General features: G+C 39.1%; 1 protein-coding gene across 1 annotated transcript; it reads left to right on the forward strand.

The window, feature by feature from the left end:
* Positions 1–3,317: 3,317 nt before the first annotated feature.
* Positions 3,318–25,678, forward strand: LOC124265472 (macrophage mannose receptor 1-like). The gene is made up of 4 exons (XM_046700268.1): positions 3,318–3,400; positions 19,439–19,693; positions 22,567–22,734; positions 25,027–25,678. Exons 2-4 carry the CDS (start codon positions 19,450–19,452, stop codon positions 25,254–25,256), a joined length of 642 nt encoding a protein of 213 aa, XP_046556224.1. The 5' UTR covers positions 3,318–3,400; positions 19,439–19,449; the 3' UTR covers positions 25,257–25,678.
* Positions 25,679–26,137: the final 459 nt, after the last annotated feature.

The following is a 26,137-nucleotide window of genomic DNA, read 5'->3' on the forward strand; positions in this document are numbered from 1 at the left end:
TCTGGTGTCCTTCGCCGTGATATTGCTGGAATATTGCTATAGTATGACCAGAAATTATTGAGAATTTTAGGAATATGTTTAATTGGATTTCTAGTATAAACAACCTTGACCAGCTATCACGTGCTTGGTTTCATTCAAGAGAGACAACTCCATTAATCCCTTTTCATTAGTTTGTTAAAAGTTATCCCCCCTTTGTTTTCGTGCTAGCAGACGACATTTTCAGTGATCCTCAGTATGGATGATTTAGAGAAGAGGAAGTTTTTTTTAGAGTACTATAACAAGGACATCAGATCAGCTAAAGTGATTTCAAGTAGAACAGGCATCCCTTTGTCCACTGTTTATCGTGTTTTGCAAAATATTGCAAATGGATATGACACTGAGCACCAGGGAGGCGCAGGTAGGCCCAGAAATTGGTATTCTTGTTTCTAAATATAAACGAAGGAGTTTAGAAAACCTACGGCTGGATATGATTGATAGAGGAACTGTGGCTGTCTGTAAGGAGACTGTAAGGAATTCCATCACCGATCATGAAACCTGAACAAAAGGAGCGAAGGTTGAACTGGTGCTTACAGCATAGAAATTTTAACTGGGAGAATGTGATTTTCTCAGATGAAAGTGTGGCTGTTTCCTAATACACTGAAATTCTGGACCAAACAAACTGGAAAACCTTTGTATCAGCGCCCAAAGTACAGTCCGAAATTTAACGTGTGGGGTGGCATATATGTGTTAGGGGCAACGCCCCTCTGTGTATTTTGAAGGGAATATGAACAGTGAGCGGTACACAGATATTCTCGAGGGACATTTACTTCCATCTGCTCACGTGTTCTATGGAAAGTGCTGGATTTTCCAGCAGGACAAAGATCCAAACATCGCTCAAAGCATTCACAGGCCAGACATTATTAGATTGGCCAATCTATAGCCCTGACCTAAATCCAATAGAAAGTGTTTGGGGACTTATGAAAGAAAGTGTCAAAGAAAAATCTGACAAATATTGCTGAAATGAAAGAAGAGGTGGTCCGATATTGGGACAGCATGGACCACGACTTTCTAACTTCTTTGTTCAGTAGTATGCCCCGCCGCATTGAAGCCCATGGTGACTTGACAAAATACTAGCTGTTCACCTGTCTCTGAATCTGGAGTTATGTTCTGCTAATATTCACATTTAATACGTGAGTAATGAGTGAAAAAAAATATATAAAATTACAATCTTTAAATTCTCAATAATTTCTGGTTGTACTGTAAAAGCGGTGTAAAACTAAATTCGCTCACTCATTGAATGCGAAGTCACACACACACGCACGCGCGCATACCCTTCTCTCATCACCTATCACATTTTAAGCTGTCTGTAACACTGACACCTGACTGACTGACTGAGTTTGGTTTTACTCCGCTTTTAGCAATATTCCAGCAACATCACGGCGGGGGACACCAGAAATTGGCTTAACACATTGTGCCCATGTGGGGATTCGAACCCGGGTCTTCGGCATGACGAGCCAACGCTTTAACCATTAGGCTACCCACCGCCCCTGTCGAGAAGATCCGGGTTATAATTGGTCTTCAGTAACCCTTATCGTGGAGGGCTACTTACGGGACACACATCATCGTATCCCATTTGCGTAGATCCATGCTCATGCTGTAGATCAATGGCTTGTCTGGTCCAGACTCGATTATTTACAGACCACAGTAATAATAGCTGGAATATTAGTAACAGTGGTTCCGGTGTTAAACGACAAACAAACAAATGTCAACTCTGCAATACTCTTTAAAGTGCTGTTAAATCAAAATTCACTGCGTCATTCATCGATGGAGATACTCAATCACACAACCGACATCTTTTCAATTATTCAGAGAAGACCGACACAGTGTGAAAGGCAAGATGACTAATAAGATGCTGTGTACATTGTGCACCCATCTGGTAACGTGTTAATTAGCTTCTAGCTTCTGACGATTTCGTGTTGAATATTTTGTTTTTCAGCAATTTGCATCAAACCTTAGTCGACGGAAAAGTGTTTACAGTTCTTTCATGCAGTAATTATTATTGATTTAAACCGTCGGTACTAATCACTGCACGCAAGGTTCGATTACATTAATTAAATTGGGTGCTACTGTTGAAGCTGAATCAATAAACTTTGAGATGATTCTTCAAAGAATGTATCCCAATACAACAGACCGCTTGCTGAAAGATCATACCAATAAAATGGCAAATAAATATACGTTCGAAATGCATTTGCCTTATATGACTGTATGAAAGCGATTTATTTTGTCAATGGCATTTGGATGACTGACTGACTGATTTTGGTTTTACGCCGCTTTTAGCAATATTCCAGCAACATCACGGCGGGGGACACCAGAAATGGGCTTCACACATTGTACCCATGTGGGGATTCGAACCCGGGTCTTCGGCGCGACGAGCCAACGCTTTAACCATTAGGCTACCCCACCGCCCCCATTGGGATGAACAAGAGCAACGTTGATCATAATATCAATCACTAGGTTGTACACGCACATGCACTGCCAACACATGTTTTGTTATGTTTGTTTTTTGTTGTTGTTTTTGTTTTTTGGTTTTGGCGTTTTGGCGTTTTGCGGGCACTGGACGGGAGAAGAGAGGGGTTATCATTTAAAATTGATTTATTTCTGAGCCTCCAGAAAGTGTCCGAAACAGGGCGTGTGTGCTGGCGATTTGGTGCCTGACTTTGAGAGTGTGGGTTCGAATCTCGAATGGGACTCAACCCAACAAAAGTACAAGAATCTATACTTTACTGCGAAAGTGTAATTCCAAATTTAACATTGGTTACATTTGACACCTTTCTAAATAGAATTGTGTAATCATACTTACATGATGTCCACCGTTCTTTCAATTCAATGAACAATCAATCAACGTATTGTCGGTTAACCACCTTCAGTCACCTCCGTTCAGATGAGGGGCGGTGGGGTAGCCTAGTGGTTAAAGCGTTCGCTCGTCACGCCGAAGACCAGGGTTCGATTCCCCACGTGGGTACAATGTGTGGAGCCCATTTCTGGTGTCCCCCGCTGTGATATTGCTGAAATATTGCTAAACGCGGCGTAAAACCATACTCACTCACTCACTCCGTTCAGATGTCTGGATCACTCATTAAAAAACAACATCCTGCGTTCCCAGTATAGCTTAAACATAACATAACGCACATTAATTGGAAATAAACCTCTTTCGATGACAGAAACTATTGCAGCGTTATCAATTATTTATATATCCAATACACATATTATGAGAAATCGTTATCTCCAGGTGAGTGGCTGTAGGGATTGACTATCTGTTGAAGATATAGAACAGTGGCGTCACCATTGTACTCTGATGTTTGGAGCGAAAACCTCTAGTCAGTCTATACGGAAGTGTACTAGTCGTGGAAAAGTCATGTAAGTAAGTAATTGAGAAACTAATCCATAATTCTATTGAATACTGAAATGAATTTCGCTTGACCTATATTTCATATATTGATCTAAACTTTCAACTCTTTGTGTGCACAGTACATATCATTTGAGGAGAAACCAGTCAAATTTATGTCACTTTGAGCACGCGGAAAGTCCCTTCCACTGCTTTTGTGTGGCTCTTAAAGATTAGAAAACATTGTAATGTTCACCAGCATTAGCAAAAACACAAAACTCTGACATGAATTTGAAATTGATAAAGACTAATTTTAATATCTGTATTTAGGTGGCATAAGCTTCTGATAAACTTGATCACAACTGCTTCGAGAATTGTATGTAGTAGTAGGGACACCTGGTGTCATCGCTATTTGATAGTGGTTCAAATTTGATATTTGATACTGGAGACCACGCCCTGGCATACTGCAATGTAAAACTCTTGTTTCACACAATATGGAAAGCTATGGGAAGCAGCTTGGAAGAGTGAGTGAGTGAGTTTAGTTTTACACCGCTTTTAGCAACTTTCCAGCAATATCACGGCGGGGGACACCAGAAATGGGCTCCACACATTGTACTCATGTGGGGAATCGAACCCTGGTCTTCGGCGTGAGGAGCGAACGCTTTAACCACTAGGCTACCCCACCGCCCCTGCTTGGAAGAAGCCAGGCGCAATGGATTATATATTTCATAGTAGCAGTACGTACACTGCAGTTTTCTGAACTGATTTAAAAACGACTGTACTAAAAGTCAACGTTTCATCGAAAGCTTCATTTTTATTGATTTGGGGTTATATACTGATGTCCAAAAGAAAGTTTACAATCTGGAGCTTTTGCTTATTTTAAATAAGGGTATTTCTGACAGATAAAATGGAACAATCGACGTAACGCACTTTATTCAATATCATTTGTAGAAAAAACGTGAACAATAAAAACATGCGTTTAAGTCGAAAACCACGAAATGCACGTGAGGAACAGCGTATAAAACAACTGAAGCGACACGTTCAGAACACAGGAACAAAAAGCTCACACAAAAATGCCGAGATTGACTGCCGTGCAGAGAGAGCGAGCCATAAGAATGGCCCAACAAGGAGCTGTTGATCACTGGGTTGTCTGGTCCAGACTCGATGATTTACAGACCGCCGCTGAATAGCTGAATATTGCTGAGTGCGGCGTAAAGCTAAACCCACTCACCTACCTCCATATAGGTGTGTTAAGTGTGACTATGTGCTTTAAAATTCAAAAGCAAGTCCGGGTGTTCGTCTTGGATTTTTGGCTGTGGAATTGTTCTGTGGTCGCAACATCGACGTAACAGATTTACGTGGGCAAGACAAGTACGACGTTGGCAACACGAAACTGGCAGCGGGTCAGGTTTGTGGATGAAAGCAGGTTCTCCTAGATGTATGCTGATGGTAGAGCACGTGCGTATAGGCGCGAAGGGAACGGCTAAGAGCAAACTGAATTCAGGAATATCAGTAATTCGGCGGTGAAAGCGTGATGGTATGGGGAGACATTTTATGGTGACAAGACCACATACAGCGGAATCATCCAAACAGCAACAATATTCAGACTCTACCATGGGCAGCCTGTCCCCCGGATATCCTATTGAACAGCTTTGGGACAACCTTGGGAGACAAATTAGACAACGACCAGTGGCACCAGTTACCCTCCAAGACTCCTTCACGAATGGCAAAGGATCACCCCTGACATCATTCGACGTACACAAGGCATACTAGGTATTAACTCTGGTTTGTCCTCATTTTGCCACCACCCTGAAAAGGATTAACAACTACTGTGTTTATACAAACACAGGGGTCATGTCAAAATTACAGCAGCAAGTGCGTGAACTTAACTCAGACTTAATGAGCATCCACGATAATGTTAACGGTGCTCACTATATCTATATACATGAAAAATAACTTTTAGAGTAAACACAGTACACTCAATTTTAACAATATAATAATTAAGACACTTGCAGTGACAAGTTAACACGTAATCAGTGATTTCACCGATTTCAATATGTGCTTGGATATCAATCGAAGAATTAATGCATCGCAGAAATTGTCTCCAGTACTCTCAAATATATGGAATGGACACGGAAAAATACATCTTTCGTACCGAGGGACATACAATGATATTCATTGTAACAAATTCGCATAAGATATATAGATACAGTATTTAGTACAGGAGAATCACTCTGGCGTATTCTGCGACACATTATGTCCCAAACAGGCTCTATAGGATTGAGATGTGGACTACTGACGGGACAGTCGCTAACCCCCACTTACGTAAGAAATTACCAACGGTACGTGAACGATGTGGCATTACTGTCCATGAAGACTGGCCTAGTGTTCAGGGAATAGGGCCCGTAAGTAGGTCACGGCACTTCGCGAGACCTTTGTACTTCCGGTGACAAACAACGTTGCATACCTTTTCGAATGGTAACGGCAGCCGTGAGAGCAGCCAAATTGAAATATATTTCTGATTTAGATGATAAGATCAATCAGGGGAGTAATTCTAAATTTTGGTGGGCTTTAGTGAATAAGTATATAAAATCCAAAAATTTTGATTATAAGAAATTTCCTTCGATTATTCATAACGATAATACGTTCAATGATAGTAAAGATAAAGCAAATATATTTAATGAATATTTTGCTGACCACGCACAAGTTGACTATCCTGATAAGGAGACTCCTACACTTGAATGTAAAGTAAAGACTCAACTTGCGTCTATTGTATTGACTACACAAGAAGTAAGAGACATCCTATTATCAGTTGATATTTCCAAAGCGAGTGGACCAGACAAAATAGGTAACAGATTTATCAAAATGATCGTGCCATCCCTTTGTACTCCTCTTACAAATCTATTCAATTTATCCCTAGAATATTGTAAATTCCCAACAATATGGAAGGAAGCTATTGTCATTCCTATTCGTAAAAAAGGTAGTTTTAATGAATGTAAAACTATAGACCAGTTGCTCTTACCAGCTGTTTATCAAAGGTATTTGAGAAATGTATTTTTAAACATGTGTTTAACTTTTTTGTAGATAATAACGTATTAACGAATTTGCAGTCGGGATTCATGCCTGGGGATGGAACTGTATACCAACTGACATACTTGTATGATTTTATACTACATGCATTAGACAATGGCAAAGAAGTCAGGGCAGTTTTCTGTGACATTAGCAAGGCTTTTGACAAGGTTTGGCATAAGGGAATCATAGCGAAATTAGAAGCTCATGGTATTAAGGGTAAGTTACTTGATTGGTTTTCCAGTTATCTTGACAATAGATTACAAAGAGTAGCTATAGACAATTACAATTCAGATCTAAGGAAAGTCACTGCTGGGGTGCCACAAGGATCTGTCCTTGGGCCATTACTGTTTTTAGTCTACATAAATGATATCATTGAGGGTATCAGTAGTAACATTCGTCTTTTTGCCGATGATACTTCGGTATATGTTATTGTTGATAATCATGTTGTTACTGCCGCTTCCTTAAATAATGACCTAAACAGGATCTCTCACCTGGCTGAACTATGGCAGGTTAGCTTTAATCCTGGTAAGACTGAAGCTGTTTTATTCACTCGCAGAAATACCGTAAACCAACTTCCAATTCCTAAGCTTAAAATGCATGGAGTAGACATTACTGAAGCCGGCTACCATAAACACCTAGGACTAACCTTGCGATCAGACTGTAAATGGAATTCCCACATTGGTGAATAAGTTAAAAAGGTTCGTCCATTGGTAAATTGTCTTCATAGTTTTAAATATAGATTATCTAGAAAATCATTAGAGCAAATGTACAAGTCATATATATTACCAACATTCGATTACTGTTCGCACCTTTGGGATAACTGTACTAAAGAACAAGAAAAACTTGTCGAAAATCTACATTTAGACGCCCTGCGGACGATTTGCGGGGCAGTTAGAGGAACAAATCATGACTTAATATATAAGGAAACTAACTCTATGCCCCTAGTTGACTGTAGACAAATTAGCAAGTTATCATTATTTTACAAAATGGTTCATCATATGACACCAGTTTATTTAACTGATCTACTGCCGGAAAAGGTATCACAGTTAAGTGACCATAGATTAAGAAACAGAAATAACATTCAAACTATAAGGTGTCGTAGTGACTTGTATAGCAACTCGTTTTTACCTGATACAATACGACAATGGAATGATTTGCCTGAGAATATGTACGATATTGAAACCATAGGCCAATGCAAAAATGCATTCCAATCATCTAAACCACCCAATTTTAATATATTCGATAAAAACTTTGGTACACGTTTCTGCCAAATTATCCACTCACGCCTCAGACTTGGGTGCAGTAATTTGAAAGCGCACATGTTTGAACGGCACATTTCAGTTGATCCATTCTGTTCCTGTGGTCACCCCTATGAGGATACTTTACATTACTTCTTTACTTGTCCTAATTATTCTAACATCAGACATCGCATGTATTTTTACGAACATGGATATAATTTAAATTCTGTCCTAAATGGTAATCCAAACAAAAATGTACTTGTAAATTCTTTCATACTACATTCTGTCCATTCTTTTATAATAAAATCGCATAGGTTTGATGAATGATTAATAATGTTTAATACGCAGGTTGCTTGCTTTCCTATCATGCTGCATATTATTTAATATTTGTTTTATTCATGTATCAATGAAATGGAGAGGTATTCAAATAAGCCATTACGGCTTGTTTACCAATCCTTGTTCAATATATTTTGAATAAAATATGTTTACACTGAATGGTCTCATGGTTGTTGATTGACAGTAAGGAACTGATAATTCTTGCGGGAATAACACATCCCCAAATTAGCCAACTATTATTAGCCAACAGGTGTCACAGCCAAGCATGATTGTACACTTGGTCCGGTCTAGTAAAGTGATATTTGGCGGTCGCGCAATTTGGAACCAGAACTGGTTCTTGAATATACGTTTGTCACCGGAAATCTGGTACCGAAAGTACGCTGGGCCCTGTTACAACGTAAATTGTAATAAAAACGCAAATTGTAATACTTGCAGCAAATTGTAATAAACTTGACGTAAATTGTAATAAAAACGTAAATTGTAATAAAAATTGACGTAAATTGTAATACGCAAATTGTAATAAAAATTGACGTAAAATGTAATACTTTTCGTTGCGGTAAAATGTAACAAATATTTACGTAAATTGTAATAACAGTTTTAATCACTCGTAAATACGCGGGTGTTTGTTTTTTGTTGCATTTCATACATCAAATAAGCTTGTTAGGGCGATAACTCAAGAAAGAAATGATGGATTTTGTTCAATTTTGGTACCAAGGTATATTGGCGAGATTCACCGACACAAGTGAAATGGAGTGACCTGGAGATAATTTTCAAGGTCACAGCAAAAATCTGAGGGTTTTGCCAATATAAAGATTGTTAGCGCGATAACCCAAGAATGAATTGACAAATCTTAGCTAAATGACAAAAATGATAGTCGTCCTGATATATAATCGATATAAACTGTCCTCTGTATCATGTCTTTTCGCAAATATCTTTTGAGGTTTTGATATGTATACATATAAAGTGGGGTGGGTTTCTCACGGGTATATCTAACACACTTGCATGCATGTAGAGTCGGAGAGGTGGGTGGGTGTTCTAACGGGTATAACTACGAGGGGCGTTCAAATAGTAGTCAGCCTCACCTAGAATATGATACAAATGCAGCTGTTTTTATGTTTTATTTTTCTACATATTATCTGTCAGCCTCAAGCAAATTGGTTTTGCTATGTTGCAGCCTCACGATCCCATTTTGTGAGACTTTGTATCTTGGCTTGGTACTCCCAAAAAACGTAAAATCTGCAATAAACTGCATCACAAACTTCAGGAAACAAAATATGCTATGTTTGAGATTGGTAGAAGTCGTCTAGAATCAAACTTAGGTATTAAACTGCACAAAAAAGCAATTTGAAACTACAATCGCTTGTTCAAATGACTCCCCATTCTGTTTACTGAAAGAACTCGAGAAAGAAATGATGGATTTTGTTCAAATTTGGTACCAAGGTTTATTGATTGGAGATTGGAGATTTACCGACACCACTTGAATTTTGTGACCTTGAGGTCATTTTAAAGGTCATAGCGAAGGTGTAACAGTTTTGTACATGCCAAGCTTGGTAGCCGCGAACTCAGGAAAGTATTAATAGATTTTGATCCAATTTTATATCAAGGTGTATTGGCGGGATTCCCCCAACACCAATTGATTGGGAAACTTGTGCTCATTTTAAGTTCACAGTGAAAAGTGTTTTGCACATGTCTAACTTTTTAGTGCGAAAATACAAGACAGAATTAATATGTTTTGCTTAAAGGTAGTACCAAGATGCGTTGGGAGTATCGTCTAACGCCAGTCGAATTCAGTGACCTTCGGATTATTTTCAAGGTCACAGCGAGTATTCTTGGATATCTCCAAACCTAATGGATGGAATTTGTTCGCATTTTGTATCAAGGCATCACATGACAGTTTCGGTAACGTTTACATAATTTTCAGGGTCAGACAGAGGATAATTGCTACATTCAGATATCGACATGTGGCGGAGGTAATAGCTATATGTTTGTGACAAACGCTTTGTCATTACTAATTTTCAAATTTTTGTTAGCATATGGTTTCTATAATTTCATGTTAATTCTACCAGCTGTGAAATTATTCGTGACACGTCTTAAAAAAGCCAGAGATTATTTGTGTATGTTTCGAAAATTAAAGTTAATTGTTTTTCATTATGGAGTTATTTTCGATGTTGACGCAAGGACATATTTTACGAGCAATAGCTTTCAATAATTTTATTTTATTTCTATTACATTTTGAAGTTCTTCATAGCACATCTAAAAAATAACAGGATATTATTTGTTTACGCTTTGAAATGTACGTTTCTTTTTCTTTATTTTCGAATTATTTTCAATGTTGACGCAATGACATATTTGAAGTTAATTTAATATTTTAATCATATGTGATTTATTATGATTTATGTTTCGATCATACATTCATATATTGCGTTGTCATAGTTTAACCTGGTTCGTATTATTTTCTTCATCATATCACTACATATTATTGTATTTTTATGAGAGGAATTTTAAGTTACATTTGCTAAGGATATCATAAATCGCTGGCGCCTGGTTATTTCTTGCCACATAGCAGTCAATCTGTCTCCTCATTTGTTGTATTTGATTGATGCATTTAAAATAAAATGTAGAAATGATATTGAATTGCATCATTTGCTTCAAGGAATCGATCAGATGTGCTCGTTATCAAAGTAAAGTCAAAACTTCTTTCTGTAAGGTATACAGTGGAAGTTGACACCTTAATTGTTATGGGTAGACCAAAGAAATCATTTATTTAGTTTCACCGCTCAAAATACAACAAAGAATTCAACGGGTGGCATTAACCTCAAAGAATGATAATAACAATGCTTATAACATACGAGGGCAAATTTATCGGGGATATGCACCGGGTAAAATATCACTTTGTCATGGTGACATGACATCATGAACAATATTATAACGTCACGTTGCTTCTAAGAAGCCGCCTTCTAAATACAACGATGACGGGGAGCCTGCCTTTGTTGGAAAGTAGATTATCGCGTAATTTCCGCAATTAAAGACTTCGTTAATAAATAGAAAATTATATTCGTGACCATAATATGCTAGGTTAACGAGCTAAATATCGGCATATCCCTTCTCTGATTTCGAAAATACCAAGATTTAGGCAGTTGTGTTGTAAACTGATATTTATCTTCTATAAAGTCGGCTATATTCAAACCATGAGATGACAGTTACCAACGTCCGAATAGTGTCCATATATTTTAGAAATCTATAACAATAAAGCACAACCTCACTACTTTTTTTGATAAATGACAAAGGATTAATCAACCATATGAAAAGGTTTCCAGGGTTGAAGGACGAAGCTCATTAAAATCTATTGCCAGCTCTCTTTTAGGGACTGATAAAAGGTTCGAAAATGTGGGTCATAAATGCATGAAAGTTTTTATTGTTGTTCATACCCGTTAGGCCTCCCGCCTCTACATGTATTTGAGATATAACCGTTAGAACCACCACCCCCTCTATGTCTTAAAGTATGCTAGATATACCGTTAGAACACACCACACCACTTTTCTGCCCATTTATTCAATTGGGCTAAATCATAGTTGAGAGTTGCTTCTATGGATTTTACATATTTTCCCGCAACACCGATTGATGTGTCATCGGCCAACATTATTTAGATATTTTGTAAATTTCCAGGGAAATCATTGATATATACAAGGAACACAAATCAACCAAGGGCAGATCCTTGAGGAACCCCTGCAGTAACATTTAGTTTTTCATAATGTTCCATTAACAGAGACACACTGTCGTCTATCAGGGCCCGGTTGTTCAAAACTCGGTTATCTTTTAACCAGCCGTTAAGTACATTTAACCGACTGTTACCTAATAACAGAGGGTTATCTTGCTGTTCAAAACTCTGTTAACTTTTAACAGGCTGTTAACGTGACGTTAAGTTAACACACCTAAGGATCGCCGCTAACTTCTTAACAGTGTGGTTAACTCGCAAATGGCGTTCATGGCTAACACTGCTTTCATGATGCCAGTTCAGCAAAGAAAGGATAGGGTGTATCGTGGACTGGACTTCGATATTGGAAATTATTCTGACGAAGAGTTACATACGAAACTGTATCTATGCACATCATAGGAACTAAAATACATGTTGTACAAGTATATGATGCCTACGTTTCATCTTTTAACACTTGTGGAAAGGTGTATATAAGCTTTACTACACTAAATGTGTGAATTTCTTCTGTAAATATTATTCAAACAAACACTTCCAAAGAATATAACACGTATACCCTATACCCACGTATGATATGATATTGAACAAGGCTACATGTAGATAATTAAATTAGTTTCATGGAAAAATATCCGAACGATTACATTATAATACTGAAAGTGTAATCGGCGGGATATGGTGATTGTGTGTACTCTTATTCTACCGACCTTCACCTCAGAGAAATTGCCAAATACACTCCCATTTTAAGATAGAGAAGAAGCCCGAAATGCCGATTATTACCGTTGTCGTTCTGCGTGATTTTGCGTCAGTCATGGCGTCACGCAGCACAGAAACTTGACAGTTTCGTGTAAACACATCACATTCCTGTATTGTATCTATTTTTAATTTCCTATTTCTTGCTACTATGCTCTTTCCATGCAAATGAGTGTCTGAAAATTTGAGAAAATGCTACACAGTGTTTTTTCGAAATTTTCTTTGTTTACATTTCAAACAGGTGTTGTCTTTCGAGCACAGCAGTTGTTTCCACCCCCAATATCTTTCGTTTCACTTTATCTAGACACTTGGTATTGGTGCCAAAAAGACCAGTTGTAATTAGATTCTAAATGTATGAGGAATTCAGTAGGGCTGGGACGAGTAGGAAACAATGGAATCGAGTACCCGCATGTGCGTACCCGAATCGGAATCGAGTACCCGGAAATGTAAGAAATACATTCGGGTCAACTTTCTGAATATTCAATCTCGATTTGACAGAGATTATTGTAGAACACTTGAACAGTTGGTAATAAGACATTAAAACTGACCCCAAGCTATTTAATTTACGTCTGTTTAACCAATATAGAGAGTAACCCCATTACTTACACTCCTCGTTATAACAACGAACGTTTTGTTCCTGCTGCTACTGTAACTTAACTACTCACTGCTCATGCACAGATAAATTACAGTCATTAAAACTATGCTCCATTAATTGGACAATACCAATGATGTACAAACCCGTGAATTTCCGGGTTAGAATATGGATCGTCAGTAACCCATGCTTGTCGTATGAGGCGACTAAAGGGATCGGGTGGTCAGGCTCGCTGACTTGGTTGACATATGTCATCGGTTCCCAATTGCGCACATCGATGCTCATGTTGTTGATCACTGGATTGTGTGGTCCAGACTCGATTATTTACAGACCGCCGCCATATAGCTGGAATATTGCTGAGTGCGGTGTAAAACTAAACTCACTCACTCACTCAATGATGTAAATGTGTGTTACGTCAAAAATGAAAAAGACAAGCTATTGTCTGCCCTTGTCATTACAGAGCTCTCTCCCTTTCCGGATACTCGATTCCTAGAAATAGGACTCGATTTCAGCTGTACCCGACGCGGATTCGAGTACCCGAGTACCCGTCCCAGCCTTAGAATGCAGTGATTCGTGAATATGAAATACAAGTGATGTAATTGGCGTTTCAATACCGGCCTTCGCGAAACGTGATTTTGTAAACACTATCCAATAGGGCGCAAAGTGCACGTGGGCGTTCGTGTGAGTGTATTTATGAAAACATCTGAACACGATTCCAGGCTTATCGGCAACGTTTCAGAAGTATTAGTGATTTTATCAAAAACTGATATCATTGTTAATTAATATGCTATTTTTGAAAGTCTATACTCCAAGTAATTATCCGATTTTGTTTTAATATGTCCGTCTGGCATCCCTTCCCATAGATGGATTTTAATTATATTTTTACTAATCATTTCACCAATAGGCCTAATTTCTTTTTCATTCTTCGAATGTTTAAATTGAAGCAAATTATCTTTTAAAAATGCTGCATTAATTGATGAAAACTTAGTTAGCATAAACATTGCTCTCGCAACTGATGTGTAGGAAAATAAACATAACATTATTATGTATCTATTTCTGTTGTGAGTGATATGCAGGCCTACTTCGTAGTCACTTTGATTAAATGTTATATTTGAATATCGTAAGCTTTTTGTCACAGCGAACACAACACTATCTCTTGTCATATTACACGATAATATTTTGAATTTTTAACTTATTTTATAACAATATCTGAATGCTAATGTTATACACTGATAGGTTCATATAAGGAATACTATGGCACAATAGTATTTCTGTGCCGAATCGTTGCAGCGTTCTATAATACACTCATGAAATATAATATATGTTTTCCGACCGTGAAGTCATTAACAAGAATTATGCATTTTCTGCAGTCACTTGTGAATTGAACTAAATGAAGGTTCATCTGATTAATGAGTATCGAGGAAATTATGTTCATCTATGAATTAGACGCAGCTTCATGTTTTTCAAGACATCTTTCCGGAATATGCGTCTGTGAAGGCGTTCAGATAATGACGATTTTGCACAGTATTATTCATGAGATTCTTGTCAAAAGTAAGGTCGGATAATAGATTCGATTTTATTCAGCAGTGTTGGCCCTGGGGCCTATAGTACGATTACAGTTGATTAATTGCACGTGGTGCTAGTAACATATTAAGTTTCTATGGGTATTGAATGCATATTTCAGATAAAAGCTATGGTATTAATTACACAACATGTACATGTATATTGTTTGATGTTACAAGATTTGGCAATGTGCGTTCATACATTACAATTTTTGACAGACTTGGCAAATAATTAATAAATGATATTGATAGCATCTTCACGACTTGGCCATACAGTCATGACAATTTAAGGAGTGAAAAGTGAGCGATAGGTCTTGTGGGAATTCAAAGATTCATTAAGACTGTAGCCGTCTAAGCGTAACTCTGTGTGTAATATTTATACATTTTCTATCCACTGACAACATGCTTCTAATATTAATATTATTTTCATCGATTCATCATATTTTATCTATAGCTGTGCTATAGTTTTTCATTAAAATGTCTTTTCTGTTGCTGGAATTGAAGTAAGTCCCACACAGAGCTGGGATCATATGTCTTTGAAATATAAATTATGCAAACGGCTGGAACCTTGTGTTCCAATACAAAACGTTCGTAACGCTACGACATTCGCATGCCTATGATAAACTATAGAGTTGGCCTCAACCATTGACTGGATTACATTCTTTTCGTCAGCAGAGAAATTTCGACTTCTCTTTTTCCTTGGGGTGCAGGCGACAGTATGCGTTTCCATTTTTGGTAAACCGGAAGTAAACAGAAAACGGAACTATGGGATATATGGAAGCTAACCAGTGACGTTAACCACACTGTTAAACTTTGACGGCGACGTTAGCTAACGGCATGACTAACCATGTTCTGAACAACGCATATTTAACGTTCGGTTACCTAACGGCCGGTTAAGGATTTAAAACAGCATACAGTAAAGGTGGTGATTATCTAGGACTGAGCATATATTATGATAAATGTCTATGTTGAGATGTAGTAGAATGACTAGCAGTAAAACCTGACTGGAATTTACTTCAAATGTTATGTTCATGGAAATGGTCGTGCACATGCTTTACCATTATTCTTTCAAGGATTTTCCAAAGGATAGGTAATATTAAACTAATAGGTCTGTAATTAGTTGGGAGGGATGCATTTCCTTCTTTCAAAATAGGAGTAACATTACCCGTTTTCTACAATGTAGGAAATACAGTCACTCAGTGATATATTATACAACAAACAAAGAGGTTCAGCTATAGATGTACAAATTCGTTTTAACACTCTCATGTTAATGCCATCAGGTCCACTAGATTTGTTGCTGGTAAGGTCTTATCAGATACCTCCTTTTCGGTTACAATGACATTTGTTATACATTATATATACAAAATATTCATTTAATGTTTGAGCTTTATCCAAATCTGTAAAACCTGAAGGTATCCCAGAATCATCAGTGACAAGAAGGGGAATGGGTCCCGATGAAGTAGTAACAACCTGATTGAGTAGACTGAAGTGATAAATAGTTATCAAAAATAGCTTAAAAGTTTCCCTTGGCTATTCTTTTCAGATTATTTACTTTATTCCTTTGCTTTTTGTATTTAAATAGCTCAGAAGTATTCAGAGATCGAAATGCTTTTTTCCTTAGACGTTCTCATTTCTTTTAAGTATGTTACGAGGGGCGTTGAAAAAGTAGTCAAACTAACTATATTCTCGATGTCCAATATTTGAAAAACAGCTTCCATTTTATTTTGATGGAATCATTAGCAAAGTCATATCCAAAATTTCATGTGGGTAATGTGGTTAACGAGATATTAGTCATGACAACATTGGGGTATTATGTTTCTTGCAAATTTGCAGAAAATGGAAAACGATCTCCCATTTGATATCTAGTAATAGTAATAGTCCGCTTATATGGCGCTCACATCCAGGCACATTGCCTGCTCACAGCGCTACGTACATTACTATCCCCGATCATAGGACACTATCCCTGTTTCCGATACTTTTTCAACTCCCTGGGGACTGTACAGCCATGCTGCCTGTTAGGCACTAAACACTCACATTGCCAGCACATACTCACGGGTACCCATTTTACAGCTGGGTGAACTGAGTTAGTGTAGATCTAAGTATCTTGTCCAAGGATACTACGCAAATGTGCCCCATCTCGGGACCCGAACCTAGGTGCCTCCTCGAAACAGGCCCTTCAGCGTGATAGGCAGACGCCTTACAACTGCACTATTGCGCTATCTCTTGGATAATGGTATACCCTCAGATAGTATCATATAAAATATGTTCAGCATAATATTGGATGACTTCCCGTCATCATCAACATTCAAAGATTTGGATTGCTTGATTTACATTTAGACGGGGACTGAGGACACCCTCATTATAAATTTTCAAAAACATTGTGTCCAGATATACAACATATTGTGAGCTGACACTTGTGTGACCATTCAGTATTTAGTTTGAACCCTTGACACCATGTATGAATAAGTGAAAACTTTAGGATGAGCTATATCCTTATGATGACGTCAACTGAAAGGGGGTGGGTAGTGTCTCCAAAACAAGCCCTTTCAGTAAACATGAAGGGGCGGAGTCACTTGAACAAGCGATTATAGTTTAAAAGTGCTTTTTGTGCTGTTTAATATCTAAGTTTGACTTTTACCAACATACAACATGTTTTTTGCATATTTTGTTTCAATTGGTGTAGGGGGATTCCCGCCAATACACCTTGATATAAAATTGGATCAAAATCTATTAATACTTTCCTGAGTTCGCAGCTACCAAACTTGGCATGTGCAAAACTGTTACACCTTCGCTGTGACCTTTAAAATGACCTCAAGGTCACAAAATTCAAGTGGTGTCGGTAAATCTCGTCAATAAACCTTGGTACCAAATTTGAACAAAATCCATCATTTCTTTCTCGAGTTCTTTCAGTAAACCGAAGGGGGAGTCATTTGAAAAAGCGATTGTAGTTTCAAATTGCCTTTTTGTGCAGTTTAATATCTAAGTTTGATTCTAGCCGACCTCTACCAATCTCAAACATACAAAAATGTTTCTTGCATATTTTGTTTCCTGAAGTTTAATTTGTGATGCATTTCATTGCTAGTCAGCTAGTCTATTCCATTTGTCCGAACCACAACATACGGAGACAGATCATTTAGCAGACCGGGTGCTGTACTCTGGAATTGATTACCTGAAAATGTCAGAAAATCGGAAAATATCAACAGTTTCCGATCGTGTCTCAAAACCATCCTCTTCAAACGAGCATTCGACTAAGCGCACATGAGCAGGACTCTGGATATGTAGCGCTATACAAATGTCTAATTTGATTTGATTTGATTTGATATACCCGTTAGAAACCCATCCCCACCCCACCCTACTTTATATTTATACATATCAAAACCTCAAAAGATATTTGCGAAAAGACATGATACAGAGGACAGTTTATATCGATTATATATCAGGACGAATATCATTTTCGTCATTTAGCTAAGATTTGTCAATTCATTCTTGGGTTATCGCGCTATCAATCTTTATATTGGCAAAACCCTCAGATTTTTGCTGTGACCTTGAAAATTATCTCCAGGTCACTCCATTTCACTTGTGTCGGTGAATCTCGCCAATATACCTTGGTACCAAATTTGAACAAAATCCATCATTTCTTTCTTGAGTTATCGCCCTAACAAGCTTATTTGATGTATGAAATGCAACGAAAAACAAACACCCGCGTATTTACGAGTGATTAAAACTGTTATTACAATTTACGTAAATATTTATTACATTTTACCGCAACGAAAAGTATTACATTTTACGTCAATTTTTATTACAATTTGCGTATTACATTTTACATCAATTTTCATTACAATTTACGTTTTTATTACAATTTACGTCAAGTTTATTACAATTTGCTGCAAGTATTACAATTTGCGTTTTTATTACAATTTACGTCGTAACAGGCCCCGTCTCGCACATGCAGTGTTTTTTCGCACGAGCGAAACAAATCGGCTTTCGTCCGAACAGCGGATCATTCCCCATGACGCCATATTCCAGTGAGGTCAAACTTGTCTCCAAGCTAGTCCTGCTCTGGAGATAACATATGGCTCCATACCTGGCCGATTTTAGGCGATTTCGGACCATTCTGTTGGACAATGGAGGATGAAGAAGCCACTCTGCTTTAGAAACGCCACTAGATATGAACGGATGAATTCTTGTGATATTCCGAAGGTTGTATCCTCATTTGTGATTGGCCTCAACGCTGATAGCCATTACCGTCATGTTTCCTGGCCAGTCGACTGATAGTCGATGAATGACGACCAGCATCCGTTGCACTAATCCTTAGTGACATGCCAGCCTTCCGTCCACCGATTCTTTGCCATGTTGGAGCAGTTGCCGATTGATGAGGCCTCATATTTGCTTATTAACGAAGAAATCAATTCACTTTCGAAGTTATCGATATGTCAGAACACTTTAGAAAAACACGATATTTGCTTAATGATCGGTACACGCATTGCACATGATGCCCGGCTTTGATCGAACCGTGTGCCTTGAACTTAAGGTATGGTGCGCCACAAGGGTAAACACAATCATACAAACAGGCATAATTATGATATGATTTGTAACTCCCATATAACCATTTATGTTCATACGTGTTGCGACTCTTTCTTCCATGTGTATATAACTGCTGGCATATATAATGGATAATGTCGTTTGATAGTCTGTGGGATGAAAGTCTATATAAATATGAAATAATGGATCAACAGGTATTTTTTATGGAGAATCTGCGGGAAAGTATAGACTGACATTATTAGTTGGTGGTATAATTTGAGAAGTTTTCAGTTTCAGACAAAATGGTGCCTGCTATCACTCTGTCTCTCACCCTGGTGAATTTAGCTCCATCAGCACACTTTTCGGGGATACGTACATCCCTAGTGGACTGCAGTTCCAGGTGTTACCATAACACCTCATGCTCCTCCTTCTTCTACTACAAAGGCTCCGGCTCCGGCTACTGTAAAGTCAACACAGTTGTCTACTCTGTTGTGCAAGACAGTTTAGTTGGTTTTAGGAACATGATGTACTACGAGTGGAAACATGGTTAGTTGTCGTTGTGAAATACACAATGCCATTTAGAAAGTGGTCAAATGTAACATATGTTATATTTGGGATTACACTTTCTTTTTTTGTAAAGTACAGATTCTAGTACTTTTGTTGGGTTGAGTTCCAACCGGGATTCGAACCCACACCCTCAGAGTCAGGCACCTAATCGCCAGCACACAAAGTCAGGCACCTAATCGCCAGCACACAAAGTCTGACTTTTGTGTGCTCGCGATTAGGTGCCCGACTCTGAGGGTGTGGGTTCGAATCCCGGATGGGACTCAACCCAACAAAAGTACTAGAATCTGTACTTTACAAAAAAAGAAAGTGTAATCCCAAATATAACATATGTTAGTTGTCGTTGTTGTCAAAGTCATCATTTTATCATTTTCTCTGCATCCAAACTTCATACTGCATCCAAACTATACTATTCATAGCTCTAGATTACTGATAGTGCATCCAAAGTCTACTATTTCTCATACATGTAGATTATTGATACTGCATCAAAACTGTACTATTCATAGCTCTAGATCACTGATACTGCATCCACAGTGTACTATTTCTAATGCATGTAGTTTATTGATACTGCATCCAAACTGTATTAATCACAGATCTAGATTATTGATACTGCATCCAGACTGTACTAATCGTAGATCTAGATTATTGATACTGCATCCAAACTGTTCTACTTATCATAGATCTTGATTGTTGATACTGCATCCAAACTGTACTGGTCATAGATCTTGATCATTGATACTGCATCCAAGCTGTTGTAATGATAGATCTAAATTATTGATACTGCATCCAAACAGTACTATTTCTCATACTTGTAGATTATTAACACTGCATCCAAACTGTACTAATCATAGATGTCGATTGTTAACACTGCACCAAAACTGTACTAATCAATGAAGCAGATTGTTAACACTGCACCCAAACTGTACTAATCAATGAAGCAGATTATTTATAATGCATACAAACTGTACTACTTATCACAGATACTGCATGCAAGCATTGATGCTGTAACGAGAACACAGTTGTCTATATTCTGTTGTTGCCCTTGTTGTCAGTATCATCATTTTATCATTGTTTTGGGACGTAGTGGTAAATCGTTCTTCACACCGAAGACCAGGCTTTGATTCCCAACATGGTTACAATGTGTGAAGCCCATTTCTGGTGTCCCCTACCGTGATATTGCTGGACTATTGCTAAACGCGGCGTAAAACCACACTCACTCACTAACTCACTCGAGCTCATTATCATTGTTTCCATTGAGGGGAGTAAGAGTACACCTTACAAAGTGCTGAACTGTGGTTGTCCTTCGATCAGCATCGGAGCGAGCCGTGTTCTGTTGCAATCAATTTGTTTTCCTTTTTACATGAGGTGGTATGACTGTCTGATGCGCCAACTGTATATATTCCTCCTTTGAAACACCCGAACTGGCCAACAAAATGCTTTCAATAATGGTATACGTACTGCCTCAAAACTATTCCACCAATCATAAAGATCTAGATAATCACTAGCCACAAAGGTCTGGATATAGTTGCATTGATACAGCTTCAAAATCGTCCCAATCCCACAGATGTAGATTTATGTCAGGTTTACTGATCAGGTGTTATTTGTCATTTGGACACATCGTATCTCCTCTCACAGTTATATCTAGAGATGTTTCGCGTCTACTTAGTTTTACGCCACACTCGGCTATATTCCAGCTATATGGCGGCGGTCTGTAAATAATCGAGTCTGAACCAGACAATCCAGTGATCAACAACATGAGCATCGATCTACGCAATTGGGATAAGATGACATGTGTCAACAAAGTCAGCGAGCCTGACCACCCAATCCCGTTAGTCGCCTCTTACGACAAGCATGGGTTACTGAAGATCAATTCTAACCCTGATCGTCTACTAGCACGGGCGATGGGGGCGCCTAATGGTTAAAGCGTCCGCTCACCATATGGGTACAATGTATGAAGCATATTTCTGGTGTACCCCGCACTGATACTGCTGGAATGTTGCTAAAAGCGGAGTAAAACTACACTCACTCACTCATTCTCATTCTCATTCTCACTCTCACTCTCACTCTCACTCTCACTCTCACACTCACACTCTCTCTCACTCTCACTCACTCTCACACTCTCACTCACTCTCACTCTCACACTCACTCTCACACTCACACTCACTCTCACACTCACACTCACTCTCACTCTCACTCTCACTCTCACTCTCACTCTCACACTCACACTCACTCTCACTCTCTCACTCACTCTCACTCTCACTCTCACTCTCTCACTCACTCCTCACACTCACTCACTCTCACTCTCACTCTCACACTCACTCACTCACTCACACTCACTCTCACTCTCACACTCACACTCACCTCTCACTCACTCACACTCACTCTCACACTCACTCTCACACTCACTCTCACACTCACCTCACTCTCACTCACTCACTCTCACTCTCACTCTCACTCACCTCACTCACTCTCACTCTCACACTCCTCCTCACTCTCACACCTCACTCTCTCTCACCTCACACTCTCACTCTCACTCTCACTCACACTCCTCACTCTCACCTCACTCCTCTCACTCTCACTCTCACTCTCACTCTCACTCTCTCACTCCTCACTCTCTCACTCTCCTCTCACTCTCACTCTCACTCTCACACTCTCACCTCACTCCTCTCACTCTCACTCTCACTCTCACTCTCACTCACACTCCTCTCACTCACTCCACTCACTCTCACTCAAACTCTCACTCTCACTCTCACTCTCACTCTCACTCTCACTCTCACTCTCATATTCACTCACACTCTCACTCTCACTCACTCTCACACTCACTCAAACTCTCACTCTCACTCGTATACTTGCAGTGAATTGTGACGAGTCGGCAGGTTGGAAGTTCCAGAGGGCATCGTGGCTGTGTTTCAAAGTGGTTACGGCCAAGGCGACACACACCGCTGCTAAGTCATCCTGCAACCTCCTAACCGCCAACACTCAGAGCAAGGTGGATCAAGCCTACCTCATAGCTTCAAAGAAAGGTAATTAACGTGTAAAACCAAATATAACATATGTTACATTTGACCACTTTCTATATGGTATTGTGTAATCGTAGCTTTCGGCCGTGGGAGCCGTGCTAATTTACCCTTTTCCCAGGGGTCTAGACTACCAGTTGTCCGACTTCCATGTTTGTGGAAGTCGCGCTGGCTGAGCGGGTTAGGCGGCTGACTTTGTGTGCTGGCGATCAGGTGCCTGACTCTGATGGTGTGGGTTCGAATCCCGGATGGGACTCAACAAAAAAGTACTAGAATCTGTACTTTACTAAGAAAGTGTAATCCGAAATAAAGCATATGTTAAATTTGACCACTCTCTAAATGGCATTGTGTAATTGTAACTAAATCAAACAAGAATTTACGTCTTGCGCAAAAAATCTCCAACACTCCCGGCGACTGGCGTTTGAAATGGATTGGGCATAGTAGTGTGATACTACATGCACTCTGCTTCATGTACACTGTGCTCTTGTACATAATTAGACTAACGCTTAGTCCCTGAACATATATATATATGTCTACATAGCAAAAAATAAACACATGCAAACTGAAGAGTAGCCCCAGTGAGTTGGGACATTCAGAACCTTGGGAATTCTAGACTTGCTTCACTTATGGCTTTAGCACTGCAGGGATGGCTAGGCAGTAGGGAAAATAATGTTTCAGGGACTGTGAGACAGACTAGTACATAATGTGCGCTCGAGGTTTAATTCATCACCTTCATTTGTCTTTTATACTGTGTATGGTTTTGATACAGTAACGTATGCATACGTCATGAAAGTGTCAATATGAGTGAGTGAGTGAGTTTAGTTTTACACCGCACTCAGCAATATCCCAGCTATATGGAGGCGGTCTGTAAATAATCGAAAGACCAGACAATCCACTGATCAACAGCATGAGCATCGATCTGCGCAATTGGGAACCGATGACATGTGTTAACCAGGTCAGCGAGCCTGACCACCCGATCCCGTTAGTCGCCTCTTACGACAAGCATGGGTTACTGAAGATCAATATTCTAACGCAGATCTTCACGGGTAAGTACCAATATGATATCATATGTACGATATTTAGGAGATAAACATAATGTGTTGTAAATTCAGAGGTATACAACAAAATTATGATAGCTCTCAATTTGAATAAAAACGAACGCGTAGCGTGAGATTTTAAATAAAACATTTAGAGCTATTATAATTACGTTATATACCTGATTTTCCAACACAGTACGTTTATCTCCATTCTACCATAACCGTGCTATTAAGATTTAAAAAAATACATACTGTGTTGGAAACTCAGAGGTATATAACGTGATTATATACCTCTGAATGACCAATCGCGATCCAGTATTTACTGAAGTCATGGCAGAATCATAAATTCTGTCATTCTGGAAATTATACTCGTCGAATAATATGGATTGTCATTATATACTGTCCTTGCAATACTATTGCTGTACGATGATCTCACTGCAGATTTACGACATAGATACGGGAAGGGGATTTGAACAGTTGTGTGTTCAATTTATCAAGGTGATATAGTACGTGTCTATGGGGCAGCCGATAGCCAAGATGTTAAATGTGAATTTTGACAGAGTTGCATACTTGGGCGTAGTAGAATCCTGCAGTTGCAATTCTCAATGTCGGAATGGGTGGTGGTGTAGCCTAGTGGTTAAAGTGTTCTCTCGTCACGCCGAATACGAGATTCACTTTATGGATACAATGTGTGAAACCTATTTCTGATATCACCCGCCGTGATACTGCTGGAATATTGTTTAAATATCCACCTAAAACAACTCACTTACTCACAATAAGCTTTCGTGTCCTGATATAACTTAAATAGTGTTCACAGTGGTGTTGGGACGCCTCCGTGGTGTAGTGGTTAGAGCGTCCCCGCGGAGAGCGGAAGGTCGCGGGTTCGATCCCCAGCTGCGTCATACCAAAAGACGTTAAAATATGGTACTTGTTGGTCCCTGCCAGGCGCTCGGCATTAATGGGTACAACAAGGACTGGTCGGCTCGGAGTCAGTATAATGTGTGTGAGTGCGGTTATTCATGCGTAGCTGCGGCATGGTATCTCAGTGAGCTAGCACTATAACACCAGCTTAAGTCTGGGCTAGTACAAGCAGCCACACATACACACGCATGCACGTCGTCATATGAGCGAAATATTCTTAAGTACGACGTTAAACTCCATTTCACCTCACCTCACCTCACTTCACCATCACAATGGTGTTGAACCACAATCGTGTCACTTTAAGATTCTCAAGTAGTCCTTAAAACATGGTTTGTTGTAGATGAACGTGTATGGGTCGGGGGAGTTAAAGGATCCGGCGCCTGGAGATGGCTGAGCGGTAAAGCCTTCGACGACTTTGAGGCATGGGACGATGGGTACCCGGAAGGTGGCAAGGACTGCATGATCGTGGTTAAATCCACGCCCAAATGGGCCTCAGACACATGTAGTAAAGACAGGGTGTACATGTGTGAGGTATCAATTCAACCGGAAACGTCATACTGCAACTACTAGGATCTGGAAGACGAGAAATCCGAGGTCAGGCGGTTATATATCACCCTTGAAGTACAGTGCAATTGCCTTGCCTCTGCATGTATTTGTGACGACGGAACCCCTTTATTAGAAATGCATTAAAGGTCCATAAGCACATAACTTTGCTAACGTTAACTTAATGAATATATACTTCCTTTGACAAACTTTGGACTCACTTAAAGCACTCACTATGTGTTATCTATATATGGTTCCAACGAAGATTGATTTCTCCTCTAACTTGGGGAAACCAACTGCAAACCTTATGCAGATGAATTGCACGAGGATCATGCTTCAAATTGCTGAAAAGCATGTGCAAATATCGTGCATTTGAACACAGCTGCGTCTTGGTGCAAAATTTTGTTAAGAATTCGCCAATTTTAACTGATTTTTTATGGTTTGTTGAACTCATGAAAATAATCTTTTCAACGTTACGAATTTGTTTTACAATGCATCAGTTCATGTGTAAACAGTACCTTTAAACAGTATAGAAAATTTTGCAAAATTTAGTTTAGCACCGTTGCCTGAAGTAAATGGATATATATACACTAGTGAGTCTAAACATTTGAAAGGAAGTACGTTATGTAATCGGATGTGCCATGGAATGGAATAATTTCATACGAGCATATCAACATAATGGATTTTGAAGACAGCTGTTTCGCACGTCGGTAATTAAGAAATAAACACACAATTAGGCCCGGGTTCGATTCCCCACATGTGTAAATGTGTGAAGCCTATTGCTAATGTTTCCGACGTGATATTGCTAGAATATTGCTTAAAGCAACGTAAAGGTATACTCACTCACTCACTCACTCACTCACCTACCCACCCACCCACCCAAGAACCCACCCACTCACGCACGCACG

The sequence above is a fragment of the Haliotis rubra genome, unplaced genomic scaffold, assembly GCF_003918875.1.
Source record: "Haliotis rubra isolate DU_JTF1 unplaced genomic scaffold, ASM391887v1 Scf98, whole genome shotgun sequence".
Classification (NCBI taxonomy): domain Eukaryota; kingdom Metazoa; phylum Mollusca; class Gastropoda; order Lepetellida; family Haliotidae; genus Haliotis; species Haliotis rubra.

What these genes read in the sequence shown, in the direction of transcription:
- LOC124265472 (XM_046700268.1), top strand. Translation starts at nt 19,450, where the DNA reads ATGGTGCCTGCTATCACTCTGTCTCTCACCCTGGTGAATTTAGCTCCA. An exon ending in GTACTACGAGTGGAAACATG is followed by an intron (nt 19,694 to 22,566) that starts GTTAGTTGTCGT and finishes GTATACTTGCAG; the next exon opens with TGAATTGTGACGAGTCGGCA. An exon ending in CCTCATAGCTTCAAAGAAAG is followed by an intron (nt 22,735 to 25,026) that starts GTAATTAACGTG and finishes GGTTTGTTGTAG; the next exon opens with ATGAACGTGTATGGGTCGGG.